This window comes from Artemia sp. Qi Xiang Cuo, chromosome 6 (assembly GCF_049724085.1).
Source record: "Artemia sp. Qi Xiang Cuo chromosome 6, ASM4972408v1, whole genome shotgun sequence".
Taxonomy (NCBI): Eukaryota; Metazoa; Arthropoda; class Branchiopoda; order Anostraca; family Artemiidae; genus Artemia; species Artemia sp. Qi Xiang Cuo.
The window spans coordinates 38,910,626-38,936,402 of NC_142799.1; the positions used below are offsets into that span (position 1 = coordinate 38,910,626).

The window sequence follows — 25,777 nt, forward strand, 5'->3', positions numbered from 1 at the left end:
TGTAACTAAATATTTCATAAATAATGGTTGATTTCCATCCAAATTTTGAAGGGTGTCTGTGCTTGTTGGTTACAAGTTTGAGGCTAGTGTTAAGCCTTGTTGAAATAAAAGTCATGCAAGGATTTTTAACTTCTCTTGCTTCAGCGTTAAAAGTAAGACCCTAGGGCTTTTGTGCTATCGCCCCTTAAATCAACCACTATAACACTGGCGGTGTCATCCCTCAAGCTCCAAAAAAGCTAGAGTGTCATCTGCGCATTACTAACAAAATACGTTTTGAACAATTTTATTTTTCACTTCATAATTAAAAACTAAACACTTCTCACGATTATATGTATGAATTATTTCTAAGTTCGTGTGTTTCTTAAAATTGATTTGGTTGTACCGTTTTGAAAACACTCTTAAAATGAAAAAAAAAATCTATTGAAGAAACAAAATTTTCAACTAAAGCAATATATTTAATTTCAGTAAAGAACCTGTCTATCCTTTAGAAATTGGAGGGGCGGTAACTCTGATCTCGTTTTTAGGAATTTTCTTCGTTTTATTTTGGCTGCATCGTTATTCATCATTTCTAATCATGTCTATTCTTTCCTTATATATAGTAAATATTACTCCTTTTAGATTTGCTGACATAAACGATCTATTTTCTACTTATTTCTAGCTTTCAATTCGCTCTTTACTTTTCAAAGAAAAGCTTTACTTTTAATTTACATTTAAAGACACCACCTATATTCTAATTACCATCTAAACCGCTTTACGCTCCCGAAGCATATTCACAGATCTTCTTAATAAAAAAAAAAAAAAAAAAAAATTTAGTATCAAACACATTTTCGTAAACTAAGCTGTTTCTCTTTACGTATTTACGCATTTACTCAAAACACGCATTTACCCACATTCAGAAAGATCAGCAATGATATAAAAACCACGAATATTTTATCTACACATTATAATTTTTACCAGTTTCTTTTACATTTAAACAGTGTTTGTACTTTTGTGGTTTTAGGCTCCTTTTTTTTCAATTTTCTCTAAAGGTAAAGTGTTTTATTGCTCATCCTTATTGATTTTTATTAGTTTAATTAAAAAAAAAAAACAATTCCAAAAAAAGAAGTTTTTCAAAGTAAAGTAACGAGCCATATCAAAACCAAAGACGAGCAAAAATAAAATAAGAAAATAATTCAAACTTAAAACAAACGGAAATTACTATCAGTGAATATATTAAATCCAAAACGAACAGAGATTAAAATGAACAATTACATCAGACATAACACATGGAACATATGGAATTATTGGTAAAACATGGATTGAAACATGAAACTATTGGTGACAAAATTAATCTTAAAACGAACACAAATTAAATTGAATAATCAAGTCAAACTTAAAACCAAAAGAAATTACCATAAACAGCAGCAGGGCTAGTTCCCCCCTAAACCATCTAAAGGCCAAACCGTGATTTATACTTTTCTAAAACAATGTGTAATTTGAGCAACAATTTTTTTATTTGTCAATATATCAACAGCAAAATAACAAAAAAACATCTCTGGGCTAATCACGGTTTAAAAATAAAGGTGGCGCTACCTCTCCCTTCCCTCCCTCTTAAACACTCTAAATACCTTTAATATCATTTGAGTTTCATTGAAACAATACATGTTTTGAACAGTGTGTCTTTTGCTTGCAAAGACATCAACAAAAAAGAAAGAAGATTACCATAAAAATCATGATTGCCCACAAGAACTAATGAAAATATTTTAAAGAAACTTTTTTTTAAATTATTAAAACCTTAATTCCTGGAACTCCCAGCAATTCTCGGTTTATTACTATTATAATTATAAAAGAGAAATATTTAAAATATATCTTATTTTAATTAAAGCCCAGATGACGCTCTGGCCTTTAGAAGGCTTAGAGGGCGCAAGCTCTATCCTTGTTTGTGGTAATTTTTATTTGTTAAAAGTGACTTGATTATTCATATTAATTTCTGTTCTTTTTAGGATTCATTCATCCATCACATTATCTGTTAGCTATACGTTTGATGCGATTATTCATCTTAATTTTTGTTCGTTTCAGGTTCCATTGATTCATTGACAGTAATATCTGCTTCACAGTATGGTTCCGAACTCATACATTTGTAAAAAATACCATGTCTTTGATATATCTGAGAAGATGGAACAATTATCGGCTCGATTTGAAAACCGTTGCAAGAAAATATCGGATTTTCCGCTTAACCATCTTCTATATACGGTGGAATAGAAATTTAAACCCCTGTCTGAGCAGTCTTTTATGTTTTGGTTGTTTTTCTCGTCATGGTGGTTGTCACTTTGTTGTATAGCTGATGATTTTTCGTGTTCTGTTCTTTTCTCTTTATTACTTCTCTAGTACATTATTGTTTTAATGTAGCGAAAAAGGGTAACAAATGTGTATGTGTTTGTGTGTATGTGTGGGTATATATAAATATATATATGTATATATATATATATATATATATATATATATATATATATATATATATATATATGTATGTATGTGTATGTGTGAATGTATATGTATGTGTATATGTATGTCTGTATGTGATTGTATGTATATAGTAAGGAGAAGTATGCCCAAGATTGCCGAGTTTTCAACGTCACCGTGACATTACTAGTGGTCAATAGAAAAAAAAACCCTCTAATGTCTCATCTCATTGTTTTTTAATGTATATTTTATAATCCATAGGATTTATTCAGTGAGGCATACGATTTATTTGCCATTTGATGACTGATCTAGGAATTTATTAGACTTTCTGTTTAGCCTTTATGATATATGGATGGGCAGACCATTAGGTCTAGTGTTTTAGTGTTGATTTAAGTCCCCACAGTTAATTTAAGTTTCCACTTGTTTGTCTTTTTTTCTCGTTAGACATGTTAACTGTATTCGTTAACTATTTGTGTTTCTTTTCTCTTTTTTCTCTCTCTTTGTTTGTACTCCTCTAGTGCATTTTTAATGTATCGATAGAGGGCAAAAATAAATCATTATTATTATTATTATTAGTATCTGTTTATCAGTATGTCATTCATTGACAGTAATATCTGTGTCATTTCAAGATCGCAGTATCACTTGATTTTATTTTTGATCATCTTTGATGTTAATATAGATCTTCCCTTTTCTGGAAGATATCTTTTTAAAAATAATATCTGTTTGTTTTAATTATCAATCAGTCTTTTATTCGTTAATAGTATTGGTTAATAATTTAGGAGTTTTTTCCCATTCTTTCTGCATCATATGCGCATAATTTCTGGTTTTCTAAGGGGCTGAAGCCCTTTTAATCCCCATTCTATTACACCCTTGAATATATACCAATACTGATTCACCATTTTATTAAAGACGCGTATTGTATTGTATTTTATTATGATTGTATGTCGAAATAACCCCTTTTTTTCCAAAATCTACTTTCCTCGATAAGGTTCCCTTGGGCCATTCTAATTAGCCTGGAAGTTTCACGGCAATAGGAGAAAACAACACTTGGCTGTGATCAATACAATCCATTTTTTTTTAAATATTCTTTTCCTCTATGTTAGTTTGGCCAACCATACGTGTCCAGCAAGTTGCTAGCCGACCGCAGACCAATCAAATTTGGGCCTAATTTGGATATCACAGATTAATACAACAATTTGTTTCCCACGGCTTTTGTCTTCATTGAGGTCCCTTGTTTCTTTCTATATTCTCTTCAAGTCCAAACAATAATTAATATTTAAAATACTGTTGTTTTCATCAAGTTTTACTGGCCCAGTCTAAATCCCCTACAAGTTACAAACCTATCAGAGACAAAACAAAATTGGCCCAATTTACGAGCATCACAAGCCGTAGCAGCCAAAATTAGTTTTGAGTTTTCTTTTTGCACAAGGGTCTTAGTAACTAAGAAACTTATTAATGCCATTTTGAAGCTGATTGAAGAGACGAAATACAAGGATGATCGGAAACACCCATTCTTGGCACCTACATCCCTTGCTTCCAAAGAAAAATATGAAGTCCCTTTACCTCCCCCTACCCCCGACATTCCAAAGGTCTCAGTTTGATCCGTAACTGTACTTCCCTAGAGTTTGCAGACATACCATTTTGATGACCTTGATGAAGTTTCTTGCGATTTATCGCTAGCCCTAAGTCAAATTTGGGTTCCATTGACCTCCCCCCAAGAGCCCCCGAGAGTTTCAACTCAACGTCCAAAGTCTTTCCCGAGATATTGTAGATAATTTGAAAACACTGCTGTTCCTACCGTCTTTTTATTTACTTAGGCACCTGTGTCATCTCCGGAGTATACCCTTGGGGAACTCCGGAAATCTTGATCTAGCTAATCGGGAAAACAAAACCAAGAATGGTCAAATTTTCGGCTAAATTCTATCTATGAACAATGGTTAATTTAAACAATGTATGGTCATTGCCTTGAGGGGGGGGGGGGGGGGGTCAGCCCTGGAAGAAAACTTATACGAACTTAAAAAAAATCGCGGTGAATTTGTATATTTTTACAATGTGTTTGTCGAAATTCAAAGTTTGAAAGAAAACTAGAAGCAATGTCACTTACGGTAATAGTTAAACCACTTCTGTCCAAAGCTGTCTGCCTAATGCTGTCATACCGCATTTCCTCATCCCTCCCAAACGATGGACACTGAAAAATTGAAGGAATATAAAGACAAATTTTTGAAAGATATCGCTTAGGAGTCAAACTCGGATATAGAAACAGCAATTGTGAAAGCTGACTCTATCTTTTACTGGACACAAAGAAATAGAACTATAAGAAAAACGTTGAGCAAATGTTCTTTTGCAATAATTGGAAGAGTGTTTCTAAAGGGTCCCTTTACAGAAAAAAGGATAAATTTTTTCACATATTTACACGAGAAGATATTAAAACGCATCGAATACGAGGACCTTAGTCGACCTAGTAGATGCTGAAATGGCATCTATCTCACATTTTAACATTAAAGTTGTCCATGTGTACAGATTACAAGAGGTTCTAAATTCATCATTTTTCTGGGCGGTAAAGCAAGGTTTCAAACCACTGGTTCCTATTTTAAGTTACTTGAAGTTATAATCCCTCAACAGTTTCATAGTAGTAAATGAAATTTCAACAGCGGGGAAGGGGATGGAGCAAGCAAAATTAGATATGTTATTACGAAACATACTGTTAAAATTGGTGGCTTTGAAGGATTGAAAGTCATATTGCTTGTAATGGGTTCATTCGATATCTATTAAACGCTATTCATAGGACCAATTTTTAAAATTTTACAACATATATGTAGAAGAGTTAAATCATAAAAAAATCCACCAATTAAAAAAGCCAATGTCCAAGTTATTAGCTCTTACTTGAAATAAAATAAGGCCTTGAAATGTTTTATGAGGGACAAAACCGTAATTGGATGAGGGTCTGAAGAAAAGTTAAAGTATTATGCTCTTTGGGTTCTATAACGAAAAAAAATGTTAAAATTGTTCTAGTTAAATAAGAATTAACTTGAAACTCAATTAAAAGTTTATCAACTAGTATATTATGGTCTATTAGGTTTTTTCGAGTTTTTTTACATTTTGTGTCCAAGACGTGATCAAAGGAAGCGGCTGGTTGAAGTGGAATGCGCGTTTTCAAATTTATGAAGGTGTACATTCGAAATAATCTTTGTTTCTTGGAAAAAAGCTTAAATTGTTACATAGCTGATTTCATAGGTTTTAGTTTCATTGGGGTTTATTATAGGACAGAAATCAATGAAGAAAAAAAAAGATGTACCGTTAAATTCTCCATTTCGATGTTCTTTTCAAATAAAATCGCTGCCGTCTCAATCACGTCCTAGACTCTCCCCCTAATAAGGTCATGTATAGCCCTAGGCTATATGAAAAATAATAGCTATTTCTGTGAGTATTTAATTATTTTTTTGTGCTTATTTCCTACCAACAGTTCGTTCATAATCCCAAATAAAGTCAATCTAAAAAAATCCACAAACTTTAAATATAGCTTAGGGCTATATCTGGCCTCATTATGGGGTGAGGCAGGAGCAGGACGCAATTAGGATGGCAGCAATTATTATATATTCTTTAAAAATCATTGAGTCAAGAATATCATGGTATATTCTATCTGATTTTTGCCCTTAATTTAAAGTTAGCCAAAAGAAGTGCCAAAAGTAGGCGAATGATAAGGAGTATATAAGAAACAGAAGAAAAAGTTGTAAGTAGCTCAATTTTTAGGGGGGAGCAGCATAGGTCCAAAGGCCCCCACTCTTATTACAGGCCTGTCGCATGTATATTATCAATTTGCTCCATAATATTGAATATCAAACTCTGATTAAATGTCACATAACCTATATATTCCGGCATTTTTCGACTTCAAGCACTAACTTAATCTTTCAGTATTTACCACAAGAGACAATAAAGCGGAGAGACTAAATGAATCTTACAGTTAAATTTTGTACAGATACAGTCATACAAAGATCATCTGGAGAAGTAACATTGACAAGTACAGCAGTGACGTTTTCATCGAATATATACTGATAAAATTCCAGCTCTGATGGACTAACTATGATGTTTCTTTCTTCGTCTAATCTAGAAAGAAGTAGAGAACATATCAATTGTAGGCACTTTCACTTTTCGATTGATTAAAAGACCCTAGGCTCAGAGAGCAACAACGAAAATTGTTTATCATAGGCAGCACACTTTAAGGGAGAAATTGATTCATGTGCTTGATTGACTGAGGGTTAGTATATGTCAGAAATTATGATGAATTGTAGTGTATGAGTGCGGAGTTTATTCCAGTTTCCTGTAAATATATTAATTTTAAAAATGCTAATTAATTGTTTAGTAGGGGTTGGGGATGAGGGTAAGAATAACATATTTTCTTTTTTTCTCCGAGGAAGTATATTAATAGTTGATAGGTGTTCTTTGGGTCGTCCCAAATACGCTAATTTGCATTTTGAATGTAAGTGGTAATATTTATTTTTTGTTATGTTGGTATTAAGTGGAGATTTAACTGTTGTGTTCTATTGTAACACATTTGCTTTTTTTCACAAAAACACTTTCTGTGGAAGTAGTTGTCATAGAAACTTTGGAGGGGGCTTATTCGATTGCAAATTGAAAGTTCTGGTGCTTTTTTAAGGGTCAAAAGTGATTGAAGTGCAACCGGACCCCCTCCCAAACCACTTTTGCTGCCCACTCCCAAAGACATTTTATCCAAATTTTTCGTTAGCCGTTTTGTTCAGCACAGTTGAAAGATCCTCTAACTATGCTTCGGGGACGAAATGACCCCCAAAGTCCTTAGAAATTTGATTATTGTTTAAATATATGATTTGTTTTTGGGAAAGGGAAAGAAGTTTGATCCTGGGCTCAAAGAAGTTAAGAGTATATAAGTTAAGAATATTCCCTGAAGCTGAAGCTTTCAGGGAATGTTGACGGGATTGTTGAACTGAATCAAAAAACACTATGTGCAAGCAAGTTGTCAAAAAGGCATATCAGCAAGATCTTGACGGGAAAATTTGAACTAGATAAAAACACACTATGTGCATGCAGTAAAAAAAAAAATGTAGCAAAAATATCCCAGGAATGGCTTAGAGTGTTAAGCCGAGACTTAAAGGTATGTTCAGGGGGATGTAGAACTAACTCAAAGGCATTGCAAGCATACTATTACTACTACTGCTCCTACTGCTACTATTACAACAACTACTACTACTACTACTAATGCTACAGCTACTACTACTACTGCCAAGGCTAAGGGTATTAATGTGAAACTTTCAGGTAATATTGAACTACATCAATACACTTTATGCGTATGCGGGTTGAAAAAAGAAGGTATCAGTAACATCTCAGGAGCAGAGTAGGGTATTAAGTAGAAACTTTCAGGGGAAATTTATGTTGGTATAAAACCAAACCAAAACACATTATATGCATAAAGGTAGTCAAAAGGGCTTATCAGAAATATCTCAGGAACGGCTAAGGTTACTCAGTTGAAACTCTCAGGACTACTACCATTACTACTGTTAATATTACTATTGAACTAAATCAAACGGGTTTAAGTGCATCCAGAATGTCCAAATGGCATAGATATAATGTCTGAGGAACAAAATTGGGTACTCAGTTTTAAATTTCAGAGGACGTTTAGGGGGGGGGGGATGTAAAACGGAATCAAAAGGTGACATGTGTATCCAGATTGTCAAAAGGGCGTATGTGTGACACCACAGGATCAGCTAGGTGAACTTTCAGAGCATGTTATTGGGAAGGTTAAACTAGATCAAAACACTATGTGCATCCAAGTTTGTTATAGGAGCGTAGTTGCAAAATCTCAGGAACAGCTAAAGATATTTGAAACTTTCAGGGCATGTTGAAGGGGATGTTTAACTAAATAGGATTGTTAAAAGGGCCTTTCTGCAATATCACGGGAACGAGTAAAGGAATTAAGGCAAAACTTTCAGGAGATGTTGTGGTGGATGTAGAAGTAAATCAAAATTAACTATATACATGCAAGTTGTCAAAAGTGGAGTATCAGCAATATCTAAGGAGCGGCTGAGTGAATTAAATTGAAACTAGTAGGGCTACTACAACTACTACTTATACTACCGCTGCCACGGCTGTTACTACGGCTATTTATGACTGCAACTGAAAATTTTTTAGGATTACGACTGCATGTTAATACTTGAGACTTTGACTACTTAAGAATGCGACTTCTGGCAACTGCGAAGAACTGCGACTGCGACTAATTGCGACTCTGACTGCTTTTACCTGTGAAATCAACTACTTTTGACTGTGACCGCGACTACTTGGAACTGCGTTTCCGACTGTATGCGACTCCAACTGAAAAACCTACTTGGACCTGCAGGCACCAAAGACTGCAACTGCAACTACTTGCGACGGTGACTTCGACTAATTGACACAGTGATTATGACTCCTTGCGACTGCGACTACTTCGAACAGCGACTGCGATTAGATGTGACTATGACTACTTGCAACTACAGCTGCGACTACTTGCGAATGCTACGACTGCTGCTACCATTACTACCACTAGTACGATGACTTGACTGTTACTACTACTGCTACTACTACTACTACTACTTCTACTACTGCTACTTATATTGCTACTGTTAAACTAAATCAAAAGAGTTTAGGTACATCAAGGTTGTCCATATGGTCAACCTTGCTGAACTAAATCAACAGACACTAAGTGCATCCGATTTAGTCAAAAGTGCATATCTGCGATATCACAAGAACAGGGGCGAATCTCCAGCATGTTTATTGAGGGCGCAAGATGGGTCCATATCCGGATATTCCAAGGGCATGGGATGTATACTAATTTTTTTCTCCGCAATATTGAGGGGGCAACTGCCCCCTCTTGCCACCCCCAAACGACGCCCCTGCTCAAGAATGGCCAAGGGTATTTAGTTAAAAGTTTTAAGGCATGTTCAGTGAGAAGTTGAACTAAATCAATACATTAGGTACATCCAAGGTTGTCAAAAGGGTGTGTCTGCCATATCTCAGGAAACATTACGGAATTAGGTTGAAACTTTCTGGGAAAGTGGAGGGGGATGGTTGATTTATATTTGTCTATATTCAAGGCTATAACATGATGGGGGTAAGAATTCCTTCAGCTCTTTAGAACCACAAATGTTATGCGGATTTCCCACCCGTTAATTTGAATATAGTTCCCCGCACCCATCCATCGAAAGCACTGTAGCACAATTTTTCTTTAAATTTGGTGCAAAATTCTGTTCAACAGATGAATAGTAAGACAAAATCTGGATTCTTATGGTGGAATCCGAAAACTTTTAAAATATCCTTTCATAGGCAGCGCAATCACGCTACCTAAGTAAAGAACGATGTTGGCACAACGTATTATTTCTTGTTTTTTGTTCTTTGTTTTTTTCCATACCTGGGCACTTCGAATCGAAGGAATTGTCGCTGAAACTTTGAAAAGGGCTCATTCGATTGGAAACTGGAGTGGCTATTGCCCTTTTTAATAGTTGAAAGTGATTGGAGGGCAACAAGCCTCCCACGCCCATCATTCCCCCAAACACATCCAATCAAAATTTTGAGATAGCCATTTTGTTCAGCGTAGTTGATTTCCAGATACAAAATATGTTTTTGAGGAGAACACCCCCCAAAACCCTCAGGGCAAGGGTTTTAAGTTATGCCCTGGGGGCATATAAGAACGATGTTGGCACAATGTATTATTTTTTTTTCCTTTAGAGCAGGGCACTTCGTATCGAAGAAGTTGTCATAGAAACTTCGAAAAGGGCTCATTCAATTCGAAATTGGAGCGACTTGTGCCTTTTTTAATAGTCAAAAGTGATTGGAAGGCGGCCAACACCCTTTCCACGCCCACCATTTCACGAAACACATCCAAGCAAAATTTTGAGATAGCCATTTTGTTCAGCGTAGTTGACTTCCGAGTTGTAAGTTATGTGCTGGGGGCATATAAGGTTTTTATAAAAAGGCGTTGTCATAGAAGCTTTAAAAAGGCTCATTCGATTGGAAATTCAAAGGGCTAGTGCCCTTTTTGAGAGTCGAAAGTGATTGGAGGGCAACTAACCCCCCTCTCACGCCCACCATTTCCCCAAACACATCCAATAAAAATTTTGAGATAGCTATTTTGTTCCACGAAGTTTAAAGTTCAGGAAGTTATACCTTTGAGCAGGACACTCCCCCCACAGTCTTCAGTTCAAGGGTTATAAGTTATGCCCTGGGGCATATAAGGTTTTTATTGAAATATTTGTCGCATAAACTTGAAAAAGGGCTCATGCGATTGGATATTCAAAGGGCTAGTGCCCTTTTTAATATTCGAAAACGATTGAAGGGCAACTAGCCCCCCTCTCACGCCCACCATTCCCCCAAACACACCCAATCAAAATTTTAGATAGCCATGTTCTTCAAGGCAGTTCAAAGTTTTGGAAATTAGGTCATTAAGGATGACAACCCCCCCCCCAGCCCTCAGGGTAAGGGTCGTAAGTTATGCCCTGGGAGCATATAAGGTTTTTATTGAAAGCGCTGTCGTAGAAAATTCCAAAGGGCTCATTCAATTGGAAATTGAAAGGGCTAGTGCCTTTTTTAACAGTTGAAAGTGATTGGAGAGCGACTAACAACCCTCTCACGCCCACCATTTTCCCAAACACCAGAATCAAAATTTTGAGATAAACGTAGTTGAAAGTTCTGGAAATTAGGTCTTTTAGGATGATAACCCCCTCAGAGCCCTCAGTTCAAGGGTTGTAAGTTATGCCCTGGGGGCATATAAGGTTAATATAGAAAGTTGTTGTAGAAATTTCAAAAAGGGCTCATTTGATAGGAAATTGAAATTGCCATTTTTTTCAATTGGAAATGGAGAGGGTTAGTGTCCTTTTTAATAGTCGAAAGTGATTGGAGGGTAACTAATCCCCCACTCACGCCCTCCATTCCCCCAAACACATCCAATCAAATTTTTAGATAGCTTTTTTATTCAACGTAGCAGAAAGTTCTGGAAATTAGGTCTTTGAGAATGACATCCCCCAAAGCCCTCAGGGCAAGGGTTGTAAGTTATGCCCTGGGGGCATACAAGGTTTTTATTGAGAGCGTTGTCGTAGAAACTTCAAAAGGGCTTATTTGATTGGAAATTGAAAGGGATAGTGCCATTTTTAATAGTTGAAAGTGATTGAAGAGTGACTAACGCCCCTCTCACGCCCACCATTTTCCTATAGACATCCAATCAAAATTTTGAGTTATCCATTTTGTTCAACGTAGTTGAAAGTTCTGGAAATTAGGTCTTTTAGGATGAAAACCCCCTCAGAGCCCTCAGTGCAAGGGTTGCTTATGCCCTGGGGGCATATAAGGTTTATATAGAAAGTTGTTGTAGAAATTTCAACAAGGGCTCATTTGATAGGAAATTGAAATTGCCCTTTTTAATAGTCAAAAGTGATTGGAGAGTAATTAACCCCATCTCGCGCCCACCATTTCTCTAAAAACATTCAATCAAAGTTTAGAAATAGCCATTTTGTTCAAAGTAGTTGAAAGTTCTGGAAATTACGTATTTAAGGATGTCAAACCCCTGATAGCCCCCAGGGCAAAGGTTGTAAGTTATAACCGGGGGGTATATGGATTTTATAGATAGTACTGTCATAGAACCTCAAAAAAATCTCACTTAGTTGAAAACAGATAGAGTTAGTCCCCTTTGTAACAAGTAAAAGTGATGGAAATGCGACTATCGCCCCTCTCATGTTCACCTTTTCCCCGAGCATATCCAATAAGATTTTTCCGATGTCTATTTTGTTCAGGCAGCCCTCAGGGAGAGATGTAAATTATGCCCTGGGGGCATATAAGGTTTTACTGAAAGGATTGTCGTAGAAACTTCAAAAGGGCTAATTTGATTGGAAATTGAAAGGGGTAATGCCATTTCTAATAGTTGAAAGTGATTGGAGAGCGACTAACACCCCTCTCAAGCCCACCATTTCCCCAAACACATCCAATCAAAATTTTGAGATAGCCATTTTGTTTAACGTAGTTGAAAGTTCTGAAAATTAGGTCTTAGAGGATGACAACCACCCTAACAGCCCTTATGGTAAGGGTTTTAGTTTATGCCCTGGGGGCATATAAGGTGTTTATAGAAAGCGTTGTAGTTTTAAAAAGGGCTCATTCGATTTGAAATCGGAAGGCCTATTGATCTTTTTAATAGTCGAAAGTGATTGGAAGGCTTGACATTTTTATAGTAAAAACCGATGTGGGTATAATGTATTATTTTTGTTATTGTTGTTTAGACCAGGGCACTTCGTATCGAAGGAGTTGTCGTGGGAATTTCAAAAAGGGCTTATTCGATTGAAAATAGAAAGGGCTGATGCCCTTTTTAATAGTCAAAAGTGATTGGAGGGCAACTAATCCCCCTCCCACGCCCACCCTCCCATTTGCCCATTATGTTTAAAAAATAAATGTTGCCATAAGGTTAAATCAAAATGCACTTCGTTAATGCTATTTCCCAATAAGGCATCTCAGCAGTATCCCAAGAACGACTGAGGGTATTATGTTCAAACTTCCGGGGCTACTTCTGCTCTTAAAATTTAACCATATCAAAATAGCGTAAGTGTATCCAAGCTATCAAAGAAAGTAAACAGATTTCTTTTGCGAATAGTGTCAAGTTTTCCATTTCAGGTCAACTAGGGGAGGTTAAGTTACTGAAAAAAATACAAATGAATGTGCAATGTCAGTTTAATATACATATACTGATATTTATCAATCAAAATGTTAATACTATTTGATTTATTAAAGTTATAAAAGTAAAAACATTTTTTTTTTTTCAGTAAAGTGCAAATTTTGTTCTGGCCTTGGGAAAGCATAGGGGTTTTGAGCCCAACTTATGTTAATTTCTGCTCGTTTTGAGTTTGACTCGGTTATTTATTGCACTGTCTGTTCGTTTTGGGTTTCATTTATTTATCGATGCTGATTTGTGGTAGTTTCACGCTTGGTAGATTATTTGATTTTATTTTAGCTCGTGTTTTGTTTAATGGAGTTCTTTACTTTTCTTTGAAAAACTTATTTTGCGGAAAAAGTTTTTTTTAATTAATTCTGAAATAAATCGATGTTATAGTTGTTGCAGAAGTACAGTCCTATGACTCGGGGTCCCTTTGTCAATCAAATTATGCAGAGTTAATTTCCTCTAGAAACTCTTATAAACTCTGACGAAGAGTTTATCTTCGTCAATTAACTCCATCTATTGTTTAGATCACCCAATCGGAAAAAGGTGGTGGCGTCTTGTTTTTTCAGTAAGAACAACCTTTACTCTAAGATTATTCCAGTCCCTAGTTTATCTGAGTATGATGAAATCATCTGGCTAAGTATCAGGTCAGAAATACTCCCCCCACCCTTTAATATTATTACAATAGCTGTCTTAAAGAAAGAAAGGACGTCATAAAGAAAGGTTTAAAGGAAATGGGAACTTCGTGGACGGTTGTAAAAAGGGAGGCTTTGAATAGATTGGGGTGCAGGAGGAGCGTGCGTAGGAGCGTGCCTCAGGCGGCTTGGTGCTGCGGTGAGTTGTTAATAGTAATAGTAGTAACAGCTGTCTTCTATTACTCACCAAAGCAAAATATTCATGCGAAACGAAAATTTATCCAGCAATTGCAGACTAGTGCTGATTTTGTTATTTTGTGATGTCCAAATATTAGTCTATTTTAGTAGGTGATACCAATGACCTTAAGATGGATTCAATTTGCTCCTCTCTTCAAATAAAGCAAATTGGTAAAATACAAACTACTAGGGGAAACACCTCTATTGATTTCATTCTAACTAATATGAATAATTTTTACAATCCCCCCGCAGCTTTGTCCCAATTGGGTGAGAGTTATCATCTTTCCCTTCTTTTATCCCTTCTTCAAATTTTAAGCATTCTCTCTCAACAACTTAAGAATATTACCACCCTCTTCAAAATTCTGGTCTTCATTCTTTTCGTATGTGGCTGAATGCTGAGGATTGTTTCATTACAAAATCTTGATGAAAAAATTGCTACTTTCCGCAAAAAGTTAATTGATAAATATCTAATTTGTCTCTGAGAAAAGGGATTTTAAAAATGATCTAGTGATAAACCCTTCCTTAATCAGCCCATAAAAACACTAATTAGAAGCAAATTAAATTTTTTTAGAAAAAGTAAACTAGACGAAGCTAATAAACTAAGAAAAACAATAAAAAGGGAAATTCGTAAATCGGCTCGATCCTACTACAAAAATCTATTGACCTTCAAAAAGCATTTGGCATTATTAACCACAATATACGGTATTAATTGAGAAACTTTCCAATACTGACTTTTTCCTGGTGAAACTGGTTGCCTCCTTCTTACAAAACAGATCGCAGATAGTCAAATACCAGCATCTCCAAGGGCCCCTCCTTTTTTCAGTGATGATCAACAGCCTCGCTTAGATGGAAATTTTTTAACGGCTCAACGGTTGTTGAAATTTGCTTCAGAAATTTAATCAGCAACCCTTCGAGCATCCTCCATGACATTGCAGATTATGCTTCGGACTTAGACATGAGAATAAACTCTTCTAAATCCACGGTAGTGCTAACTTCTTTCCTTAAAACCGCGCCCCGTTTTCTTTATCCTATCCCTCCTGAGACTTCTCTGTCATCCTTTAAACTGCTTGGTTCACAATATATTCTAATTTAAAGTGGAATATCCATGATATCTTCCATAGAGCTAATGCGTCTACCTCCCTCCTTAAGCTCCAAAACAAATTTAGCGGCCCCTGTCCCATTCCTTAAGGATTTATACTTTCTTTGTCAAATCCATCCAAAAAGGAGCCCTACGAACAATTTTCAAAGAAGGCAAGATCCCATACTCTCTGCTTCAAAATAAAGCTGGGATGGACACACTTGAGCACAGGAGAGTTACGTTGGGTCTCAGTTTTGCGAAAAATGCGACAACAAACCTTCACACGGAAAGCATTTTCTCCAAACGTTACTCCCCATCCAGATTCCGCCCACCTCGAACTGCTTTTGAATCCATTCCTATCTTGTCCCCCATTCGCTGCTTTACCTCCAGATATGAAAGAAAAAATTGTCCCCTTCATTACAGAAAAAATAAACAAATATTCCGCTAGTTTCTCTCTTTTATTATAGGATACTGGTTCTCCAAAGGGTTTGTATTTGTTCGCTTGTCCCCCCCCCCTTTTTAAACGTCCTTTTAAAAGAAATTTATATGTATTATTATTGTTTAAATTTACTTCGACCCGTTTTTATCTTTTTAACTGACATTTCACAGTTTAATCATTGACTAACGAATGATTATTCGTTCTGATTCTTTTTTTTTGGCATCCAATACCAGTTCTTCAGTTTGTGTGTTTCTTTTATAATATTTTGACTCCAAAATTCGAATTCGGCCCTTCTGGGCTTGTGATACTAATTTTTTGAAATGAATATCTTGTCTTATGTTTATCTTCTTTTCAGTAATCTTGATTATTATAATGATTCTTTGACATGTTATGAGAAATAAAGACATATTGCTCAACATTAATATTGATTTCAGAAGCTGGAAATAAAGATTGTTTCCAGTACAATACAAATTAGGTTCTTGTCTTTGGGAGGCGCAAAAAGCTTTAGCCCTACTCCTGTTTGTGGTCGTTTTTGCTCGTTTTAAGTTTGATTTGATTATTTATTGTATTTTCTGTTCATTTTGGGGTTCATTTATTTGTAGATAGTAATTTATAGTTGTTTTACACATGGAGCATTATTTTTCTTCATTTCTGCTCGTCTTTTTTTAATTCTTTTTTCTGCTTTTTCAGCATTTTTCTCGTCTTTAATTTTCTTTGAAAAATTTTGTTAAGAGGAAAAAGCTATTTAAAATTAACATATAAAATGCCAAATAGCGTTTGAGAACACGGATTTATGTCCTAACACAAGGTCCTCTAAAAAGCTACACCAGAATGACATTTCCAAGAAACATGGCTCCTGACAATATAACGAATTTTCCATAAATTCTAACAGCGCTACTCTGTAACAGCGCTACGGTCACATACAAGCATCAAATATTTAAGCACGTATGTCGGTGTCACATGTGAGGAGTAGAAAAATGTTTGTTAATGCCAATTAACATATTGAAAATAGTGTGACAATATTATGAAGTTGATTTACGAGAATGAATAGAAGGCAGAGACGATGGAGTTTCATCCCTCGGTATAGGTTAATAACTAAAAAGGTTAGCTGCCATCTCAATTTTAATGGATTTTCTTTTTATTCCTATTTGGTTGATGCATCGGCTACATGTTAAATATTTTTCACAAAATAAGTAATGCTAAAATTGTTGTTTTTTAAAACAAATTTGTGTGACCCTAGTTAACCAAAAGAAGCTCAATATTTAGGATTACGTCTCCTAGTATATTTTTACGATGTGCATTATTATAACCCATCAAGTGACACATATTTCTGCGTCAAGACACGTTCCCCACGTGGTTAGATATTTTAACGCATAGCAGAGGGTTTTAAAAAAAAAAAAGATAATAAAAATGATTGTTCAAAGCTTTATCAGCCTTGACGTGACAGTAAGTACAAATCATAAACTAAAAAAAAACTATCAAAAAACCTACTTCACAGATTCCCCCCCCCCCCCGAAGATGGATTATGTCTCCTTCCTCGTGGTTTCAAGATTATCTGTACAGATCTTGATTTTCTTGTTTGAAACTATTCAACCAGAATCGCAAAACGGGTTTTGTGCTTACAAAAAGGCAATATCACTAATATTTCTTAAATGGAAAAAAAATTTAACAATACAACAGCGATGACGGTGATTTAATTATACGACGGAGCGTGCTGTGTTGTGTTTAATTATACAAAGGAGCGTAGCTGTGTTGGCCTCAGGTGACTTGGTGCTACGGTGAGTTGCTAGTAGTAGTATTAGTAACGATGATGACTTACTTAATTAAAAAATCATCGACTTTCGTAGCTTCAATAGTGAAACTGACATTTCTTGGGTCTGATGTGGAGACTCCAACTACAAATTCAAGTTCTTCTGATGCATTCGATACTTCCAAATCTTCAGGGCAAAGTGTCCTTCGGACTCTATGGTATGCACGACTTAAATAGAAAGATAGAAATGGAAAGTAATCTTTAAGGGCTGTAGATCTTATAAATGAAAAAAAGGAAATTCAATAGGGCTACCCATGCAAAAATATTTTTTTTTTCATGGTGGGTCCTGTGAAGCTCCAGTCGAGAGTTTTAACAAAGATGATTTAAATTGTATATTTTTTAGTTTACTTGGAGTTGATGTGTTTCGATGAGTTTCATGCTCTTTTTTCAAAATTCTCAGAAGTTTGTTCTCATAATTAAAAATTACTGTTTGCTTGAGTCAGAATGAAAATTACTACTTCCACTACTTCCGAAACAATGTTGTATGGGAAATATTTATCACTTGACAATTTCCTTAAAAATCCGCCTTTGTGTATTTCAGCTACTATGGGTCTTGGTTCACTCTAATGAGAATGGGTAGCTTACAAGAGTAGAAACTGGCGCTAGGGTCGACTGAAAAATACCATCAACGCCATCTGGCGCGTGGCGACACTTGGCATTTTTTCAAGCTCTGTAATCATTTTTCTGTCAGAAACTGAGATCAGATACTTATTACTACCCTAAGTTCAGCAATTAAACCAATTGAATTAATTAGACTTATCATTAAACTGAAAAAATAACCAAGCATCACCAAACGCTAGACACCGCTGAAGGTATTTTTTGTCAACACTAATGGCAGTTTCTATTCTCACAAGTTACCCATACTCCTTGGTTCACTCGCCAATAAATTACAGCTACTGCTGCAACCATGCATTATCAGAAAAGCTCTGCGTTAGAATTAATATATTACCAGATCAAATGTCTTTCCATTTTAGGGATGTCAAATATAAATTCTAGTATAAGCGAAGAAAACTAAATCTAACAACATTATCTATTTAACATGGACGCATTCTTCTGTGGCTTAGCAGTGATGTGTATTGGGGAGCGGGGTTTCCCGCTCCCCAATTTTACGCCCCTAGATTTTTACGCCCCTCCCCCTAGATTTTAAAAATGCCTTTTTGGGGACATTTTCACTGGAAAATGTCTTTTTTGGAATTTTATTGAAAAAATTGAAAAGAAAGAGAAAATTGCCACACCCCCTTAAATTCCCAAAAATACATCATGCCAGCCCCCCTCCTTCCTCTACATTTTCATGAATTGACGCTATAGTAGTGCAGTAGCCTTAATTCCAATAATACTTCTTAAAATTAGTTTCCCTCCTCACAAGGACATAGGCAGAATATTCTAATATGAATAAATCATTTTGATTTTAGACATCACAGTTAAACGGTTGCGGATATATTCTCTTTTTTTCTTCACACAGATAAATTTAGTCTCAGATACGAAATAGATAGCATTTTATCATTTACAAAATCAAAATTTCAAGTCTCCCTCTTTTAAAATAAATCTCTAATCTTAGTATACAGGAAAGCTTCTCAATTCCTAGTAACCAAACATTGAACCTGATCATTGACCCATGGACATCGATATTTATTCTGTCATCTGGAAAAGTACTTAAACCCTGCCCTGTATTTTCTAAAGGGTCAAAAATGATTAAAATAACTTAGTTCTCAAATAAAAATCTCCTTAGAAAAATGAGGCAATATTTCTTTGTTCACAATTCAGAAATTGCGTATAGATTGACCAACCCTAGCATCAGAAAGATGTCGGCTGTAGAAAATGATTAACAAAAAGCAAATTTAAAATAAGAGCCTCATAGCTCCGTTGGAGCATTTTATTAGCAAAATACAATTGTTAATGATTATTTGTAACGTGGTTTTTGATGAAACAAGTGATACACCAACAAATAATCAATTATTTCCTGAAGAATCCTTGTAATAAAAGGAGACTGGGCAAAACTGACGGGTTTGGTGCCAGACTACTGGGGAAAGAAATAATCAGAAATCATTTTTAACAGTTCCAAACAAAAATCTCAAATAAATTAGGAAGTTATTTTCGTCTATGTCTTTTGACGTTCATCTCCTCCTAGATAATGTCCTTAAAAATAATCCTCCTTAACATGAATTTTAACGTGGCTCTTATGGGGAAAATACCACTCGCACCACAAACTTACCCATTTGAATTCATAAAACAAATACACACACAAAAAATGCCAGTTATACTAGCGCTGGAATTAATATAACGGCAGGGGCTGAAATAAATAAAAAGGATAGATAGCCTTAGGACTTTCCAGGTTACGATAGATAGTACTGACTCTTTTTTAGGGACCAACTTGGGTCTCCACTCTTATCCGCATCCATATATAACACTCTTTTCCGAAATTGACTAAAGTCTCACAAGCTTCATTAATAGAAGAATTTTTTTTGCAATACCAACCAATAAGAGGTTTATTTGCTGCGGAAGATTTTAAGAATTTCATCAACAGAAATTAGCAAATGACATCCGGCAAAAAAAAAAAAATTGTAATTTACCATGAGAAGCCACAACCATTGTATAAACACACACTGCTATTTTATCACTTATTTAGAGTGAAAAGGTAGGGCAATTACAGGAGAGAGTAAAGGGAAGCTACTTCACCACCGGAAGAAATAAAACATACATAATATTATTAATAGCATTGTATTTGAGAAACGTGGCCCTTTTACAACAACATATTTTAAACTTTGACCCCCTCTCTCTCCCAATGAGAAATCGGTAGGCACCATCGGTGGTAAGCATTTGTTTTTTACTATTTCTTCAAGTATGAGAGGGGTGTATTCGTCTTCAAAGTGGAGAAGTGACATTCAAATAACATTAGATGGGCTAAATACCTAATAGCAAAAAAAGAAACACTCACATTCCACTAGCCGTGTCAATAAAATGTGGAAGTTGCCAAGAGCTAACAGATTTCTGCTGGCGAACAACAAATAATATTGGGTGTTCTTGGGTCACTTCTCTGGTGTCAACACTAATTCTCACAGCTTTTGAGCTCTGAAAAATAAATTGTATATATATATATATATATATATATATATATATATATATATATATATATATATATATATATATATATATATATATATATATATATATATATATATATATATATATATATATATATATATATATATATATATATATATATATATATATATATATATATATATATATATATATATATATATATATATATATATATATATATATATATATATATATATATATATATATATATATATATATATATATATATATATATATATATATATATATATATATAAACTTGAACTAGGGTGAATGATCATACCTCGGACTGGAGTGCTTCTCTCGGTACTTGATAATTAAACGAAACACACCCTAGAAGTGAAGTTAGGTTAATCCCAATGAAATTTAATCTTCATATAACCTTTAGTTTATATAATGATATAATTTGGGCTATATTTTTGCACACTAGGTGGGGGGGGGGGTTGGAGGTAAAGTATGTGGACAGCGCCCGTAACGTAACGTAGCCCCCCCTCCCACCCCCTAATATACAAACATATAGCCCAAATTATACAAGTCCAATACATTCTGTCACCCGTCATTTGCTTTTGTGGCTATGAAACCAATTTTCTCAAATCTTGCATTCAGCAAACTTCTCGACTCTGTTTCGTTTAATTAACAGGTACCCTTCTCTGACATAAGTGCAGATAACTTCGTCCTATGGCTAAATTTTTTTAAAGATGGCATTTCAATGATGTGACCGCATTCAGGCAATGGGAGAAACGAATTTGGGGTTAAGAGCAATGAAATCTAGGAAAGAGTTAAAAAGAACATTAAAATATGCAAACATATTTGTCCAATGTGGAAAAGTTAAGCTACGACGATTAACTTCGAATGTTTTTTTATAGTTTCCTTCTTTTCGATAAGTTTCATTATAAATTCTGAAAATCGACTACTTAATTACTTCACAATCATTCAGCATGGAGAAACTACTATTCAGTAATTTCAATGCCCAGACACATGTCATATAAGAACAAAGAACAAAAGGAATGCCATGCAAAAAATTCATTCGTCTTTTTATCTAAAAGGAAAAAAATCCTTTGGGCATTTACAGAACTATCACTTTTTTCTTTTTTTTTCTGTAGCCCGGAGCGGAGTCTAGACTTTTTCTTGTCCAGAATTGTCAAATTAAAAAGCGGTTTATATTTTAAAAGTTTTGGAGGCAAAATTCATAACATTACAGTGGATATTATAGGTTGTTGTACATAGGTGTAATCTTTTTAACACCCCTTTTCTTTTTCACACCCCTTTTCTTTCCCTTTTTATAAGAGTACGATTAAATATTACGAAACGAAAATATTCTATGAAAAGTGATTATTTGGAATATTTTAAACAGATCTTTAAATAAACTGCACAGCAAAGCTTTGTCAACAAGTATTGCCATCTGCAACAACAATGATGCTCACTTATTGAAAATTCCACTAATATGTCTTAAACTTTTCTTTTATTTACTGCAATAGTGTAGCACTTCACAAAGTGCCTAATAGGGTAGAACGTTAGCGTTAGCGTTACCAAATGTGGCTATGAGCCATTTACTGTGCAGGTCTGAGCTAAGTAGTATATACAAGATACCCTTAACTGCTTTTTTTTTGTTTTTATTACCTTTTGAGTTGATCTTTTTAATCAACCTGAATAGCTTAAAAAAATATAATTTAATCTTCAAGGTAAAATGAAACAAATGAATTAGCAAATAAAAACTTGGATATTTAGCTACGAACAATTGAAAATAAGAACCCACCATAATTGATTTAAACATGGCGATGTCAATGTTTGCAACCTCAAGTCAACAGTTTTGTCTTTAAAAAGGTTTAATCAAAACATGTTGAACTGCTTGAAAAGTAAAATTTTATGTTAATTAAAAAAAGGAAAGAAAAAAAAATTCTAGAACGAAGTAGCTAATAAAACAAAGAATATAACTTCGAAGTGATTTACACAACAATGGAAAATCCAAAAAAATCGATCTAAAGAGGATTTCACTCGAAATCGCAGTCTGCATAGTGTTTGTATGTCTAAGGTAAGGTAAATCTTAATTAATACAAATAGTCACTACAAAAACTTCCGCTACAGCCAACAGAGAGTAGAGCTCGACGTGTAAGCTTAATACTTAAGTAGCTGGAGAGAAACACAAATTAACGCAAATATCTTCAGACGAAAGCGAGATAAATCAAGAAAACAAGCAGCAAAAGGTAACTAAAAAAATAAATGAAAAGCAAGAGCAAAGAGAAAAGAGCAGAGACCGTCCCAGCACGAAAATAAATCCATCCAAAATTAAAATTAAATCCATCATTCTTAAGTCCCCAAATCTCGACAAGGAATAGACCTAATCTTCAAAATAAGTTATATTTGAAAATAAGTTATCTGGTATTTTGATGAAAGTTTAGCCCTTTCTGATTTAAGTAAAGGTAGATGAAGCTTCTTGGAGCGGACATGAGCAAAAGAATGGGGACCCCAGCGGAAAAATATAATGTCCTTGATAGTGTCTAAACACGTAAAGGAAATATCTTTTATAGATAAACATACATTAGGGAAAATGAGGAACAAGTTCAAAAAATAGAATCAAGTTAAAATGTAAAATAACAGCATCGAATTTTGTAGTTCAGTCCGAAACGCAAGTTAATGTGTGCTACATTATGAAACTGTGCCTTACTACATCCTCTGAAAAAAATTGTAAAAATGATAAAAACACAACTCACATCATTAGCATGAACGAAATGGTATATAAATTCCAAGGTTCGATTAGTTGACTCTTCATATAAGTGATCACAACTAGCTTCAATGACTTCTGTGTGAACTTGATGCTCATCCTTAAGCCTAAGACTTCTGGGCATTTGAATGAGTCCATGTACTGGATAATGGATGAAGAGGGTAACAAAAAGAACTATATAAAACAAGGAGTCACCAGGCTTTTCTTCCATGATGTTGCAATACAGTTAGAAAGAAGTAAAAACTTGCAAACCTAAAATAAAAAAAATAATAAGGCGGTTTTTCTAGATCCTAACAGCCACTTTCTACTATGGCAATCAGTATCTACGCAAAAATACGTTGTTTTTTTTTACTTTCAGAGCCAGGCTCTGACAGAACACGGTCAATTTTGCCAAGGAAAAACGTCAAAGCTATTAATTTTCTTTAAGAATGAAACGATATACATGAATATCAAAACAGGACGTAAACCGACCAGCAGACATTTTCTCTAGTCGAAAAAAAAAAAATTCTCGACACTAGTGTTTTTTTGTTCTTCTGAGCTTCCTATGTGAGTTCTGGCTCGTGTGACTAAATTAAAACTCTCTGATGTTTTTATAGAAAATTTCCCCCAAAAAGACTCCCTAAGTTGTATTTTTACCTGCAGAAGAGCTACAAGCTTTAATTTGTTTTCTATGCAATTTTGCTGGCTGAACGATAAATTTTTCTTCTCTGAAAGGGTCTAGGCGTTTTCCCCCCGAAAAATTCCGCCAGGATAATTCCGGATCCTCATTAGAAAGGAAATTGAAAGTTCTACTCACCTATTTAAGTCTGAGGCAATGCTATAGCGTTGCCATTAAAGAGCCATAAGGGTTGGATGCATTAATACTTATTTATTTTTTTCCCAGGGGCACTTCATATAAAAGGTGTGGTCGTATAAATTTCGGAGGGGGCTCATTTGATTGCAAACTATAAGTTCTAGTGCCCTACTGACAGTAAAAAGTGATTGGAGGGCAACAGGCCACCCACCCACGCTGTTTTTCCCCCAAACAAATCCCATCAGAACTTTAAGACAGCCATTTTGTTCAAAATAGTCCAAAGGTCACATACTATACCTCCAGGCTTAATAACCCCCCTTCCAGTCCCCGGGGCAAGGGCTGTAAATTATGCAAGTTGCCCATTGCTCAGATATCAGGTTTTAATGGGAAGGGTGATCGAATAAACTTTGGAAGGGGCTCATTTAATTGGAAATCGAAAGTTCCAGGGCCCTTATGAAGATTTAGTCTGCTTTTCAACCCGTTGCTACTAAATGAGTTGTTACCGACTACAGTGTTTTAAAATAAAGTTTGTTATTCCAGTTCAATGGCCCTTGTGTTTCAGCAGTCGTTTTAAAGAATTGTGACAAAAAGTCTAACTTTAGCATACAGAGTGAGGTTTTGAGGAGGGAGTAGCACACCTCATATACTGAATAATTTCCGTTTGTTTTAAGTTTTAGTGTTACTCCTTACTTTCAGTTGAAAAAGAGTTGCTTTTTTTATTTAATTTCTGATTATTTTTCAAATCATGCCAAGGCTTATCCAAGATACGTTTGGGCTACCATCCCCATAAACACACGATTTATTCCTGTGAAAGTGCACGTACCAATAATTATAAATTGGTTGGTAGCTTCCCAGTTTTCTGCTTGAGAGTTCAAATATTGGACTGTAAGTAAAAAATTTTGGACAAGACCTGATTATTTAGTCAAAATTTTCGATGAGCAGTAGTTTTGTTGAATAAGTTCTTAATAATAACTTTACAAAAGAAATTCGGGTGGACAGAGACGGGTATTATTGTTCATGTGGACGGAATTTTTACGTTACTTGGTCTTCTACGTTACTGAAGCCATCACGACCCCCACAATAGTGTTCTCTGATGTCGAAATACATTGAATACATATGTTTAAATACATTTAAACATTTACAGAGGAAAAGAGGAAAATTAACATTTAAAATCGGTGAAAACAATGCTCCTGATAGTACTTGTCAACCCACTCCCATCCCCCAAGAATTTCCTTGTAAGGGCCATGATGACCAGCCTCGTTTTCCCCTCTGTGCTGGTAGGCATGTGAATGCACTATTTATACTACACAGAAAAAATGATTGTAGCAAAGAGAATGACACTATTACCCTCCCCCCCCCCCCCCCCCCCAGTACCAATAATAAAGGTGTAGACCCAAAATATTCCGGGAATAAAGAGGGATTAGATATCAACTTTTACCTTCCCCCCTTCCCCCAAACTCATTCTATATTTATATGAAGGTTTGCAAGAGAGTTAGCATATTTGGGCATTAAAATGCACTCTTTGAGGCACCTGCCGCTCCTTCATTGGTAGCTGATGTGTACTTACATATTAATTCAGATAATTTTTTAAGAAATATAAGGCAAATCAGTTTATGAAAATGAAGCTTTAAAATAAATACAAGAAAGTTTGTGCAATAAAAAGGGATCCATCTTACCGCAGCACCCTTATCCAGGTTTACTCTATATGAAGTATAATAGAAATCTTAGTCTAATGAATTAACTCCTATCCCCCCTTAGACCCTTTCATATATTTATCTGAAGGCTCATAGAGAATTGGACAATTTGGGCATTGAAAAGTGCTC

The 25,777-nt window shown here is 35.1% G+C and overlaps 1 protein-coding gene across 4 annotated transcripts in view; it reads right to left on the reverse strand.

Annotated features, from left to right (window-relative positions):
- LOC148951208 (SID1 transmembrane family member 1-like) overlaps window positions 1–25,777 on the reverse strand; it is a 129,592-nt gene that overhangs the window by 55,315 nt on the left and 48,500 nt on the right. For 3 of the 4 annotated variants that reach the window (XM_089090725.1, XM_089090722.1, XM_089090723.1), the window contains exons 2-6: window positions 23,151–23,413; window positions 20,273–20,406; window positions 17,347–17,505; window positions 6,402–6,546; window positions 4,547–4,630 (exon numbers count right to left, since the gene is read on the reverse strand). In XM_089090725.1, coding sequence (XP_088946851.1) covers window positions 4,547–4,630; window positions 6,402–6,546; window positions 17,347–17,505; window positions 20,273–20,406; window positions 23,151–23,372 — 744 coding nt within the window. In that variant the 5' untranslated portion in view covers window positions 23,373–23,413. The remainder of the gene's footprint in view (window positions 1–4,546; window positions 4,631–6,401; window positions 6,547–17,346; window positions 17,506–20,272; window positions 20,407–23,150; window positions 23,414–25,777) is intronic. The other variant, XM_089090724.1, reaches the window with a different exon arrangement.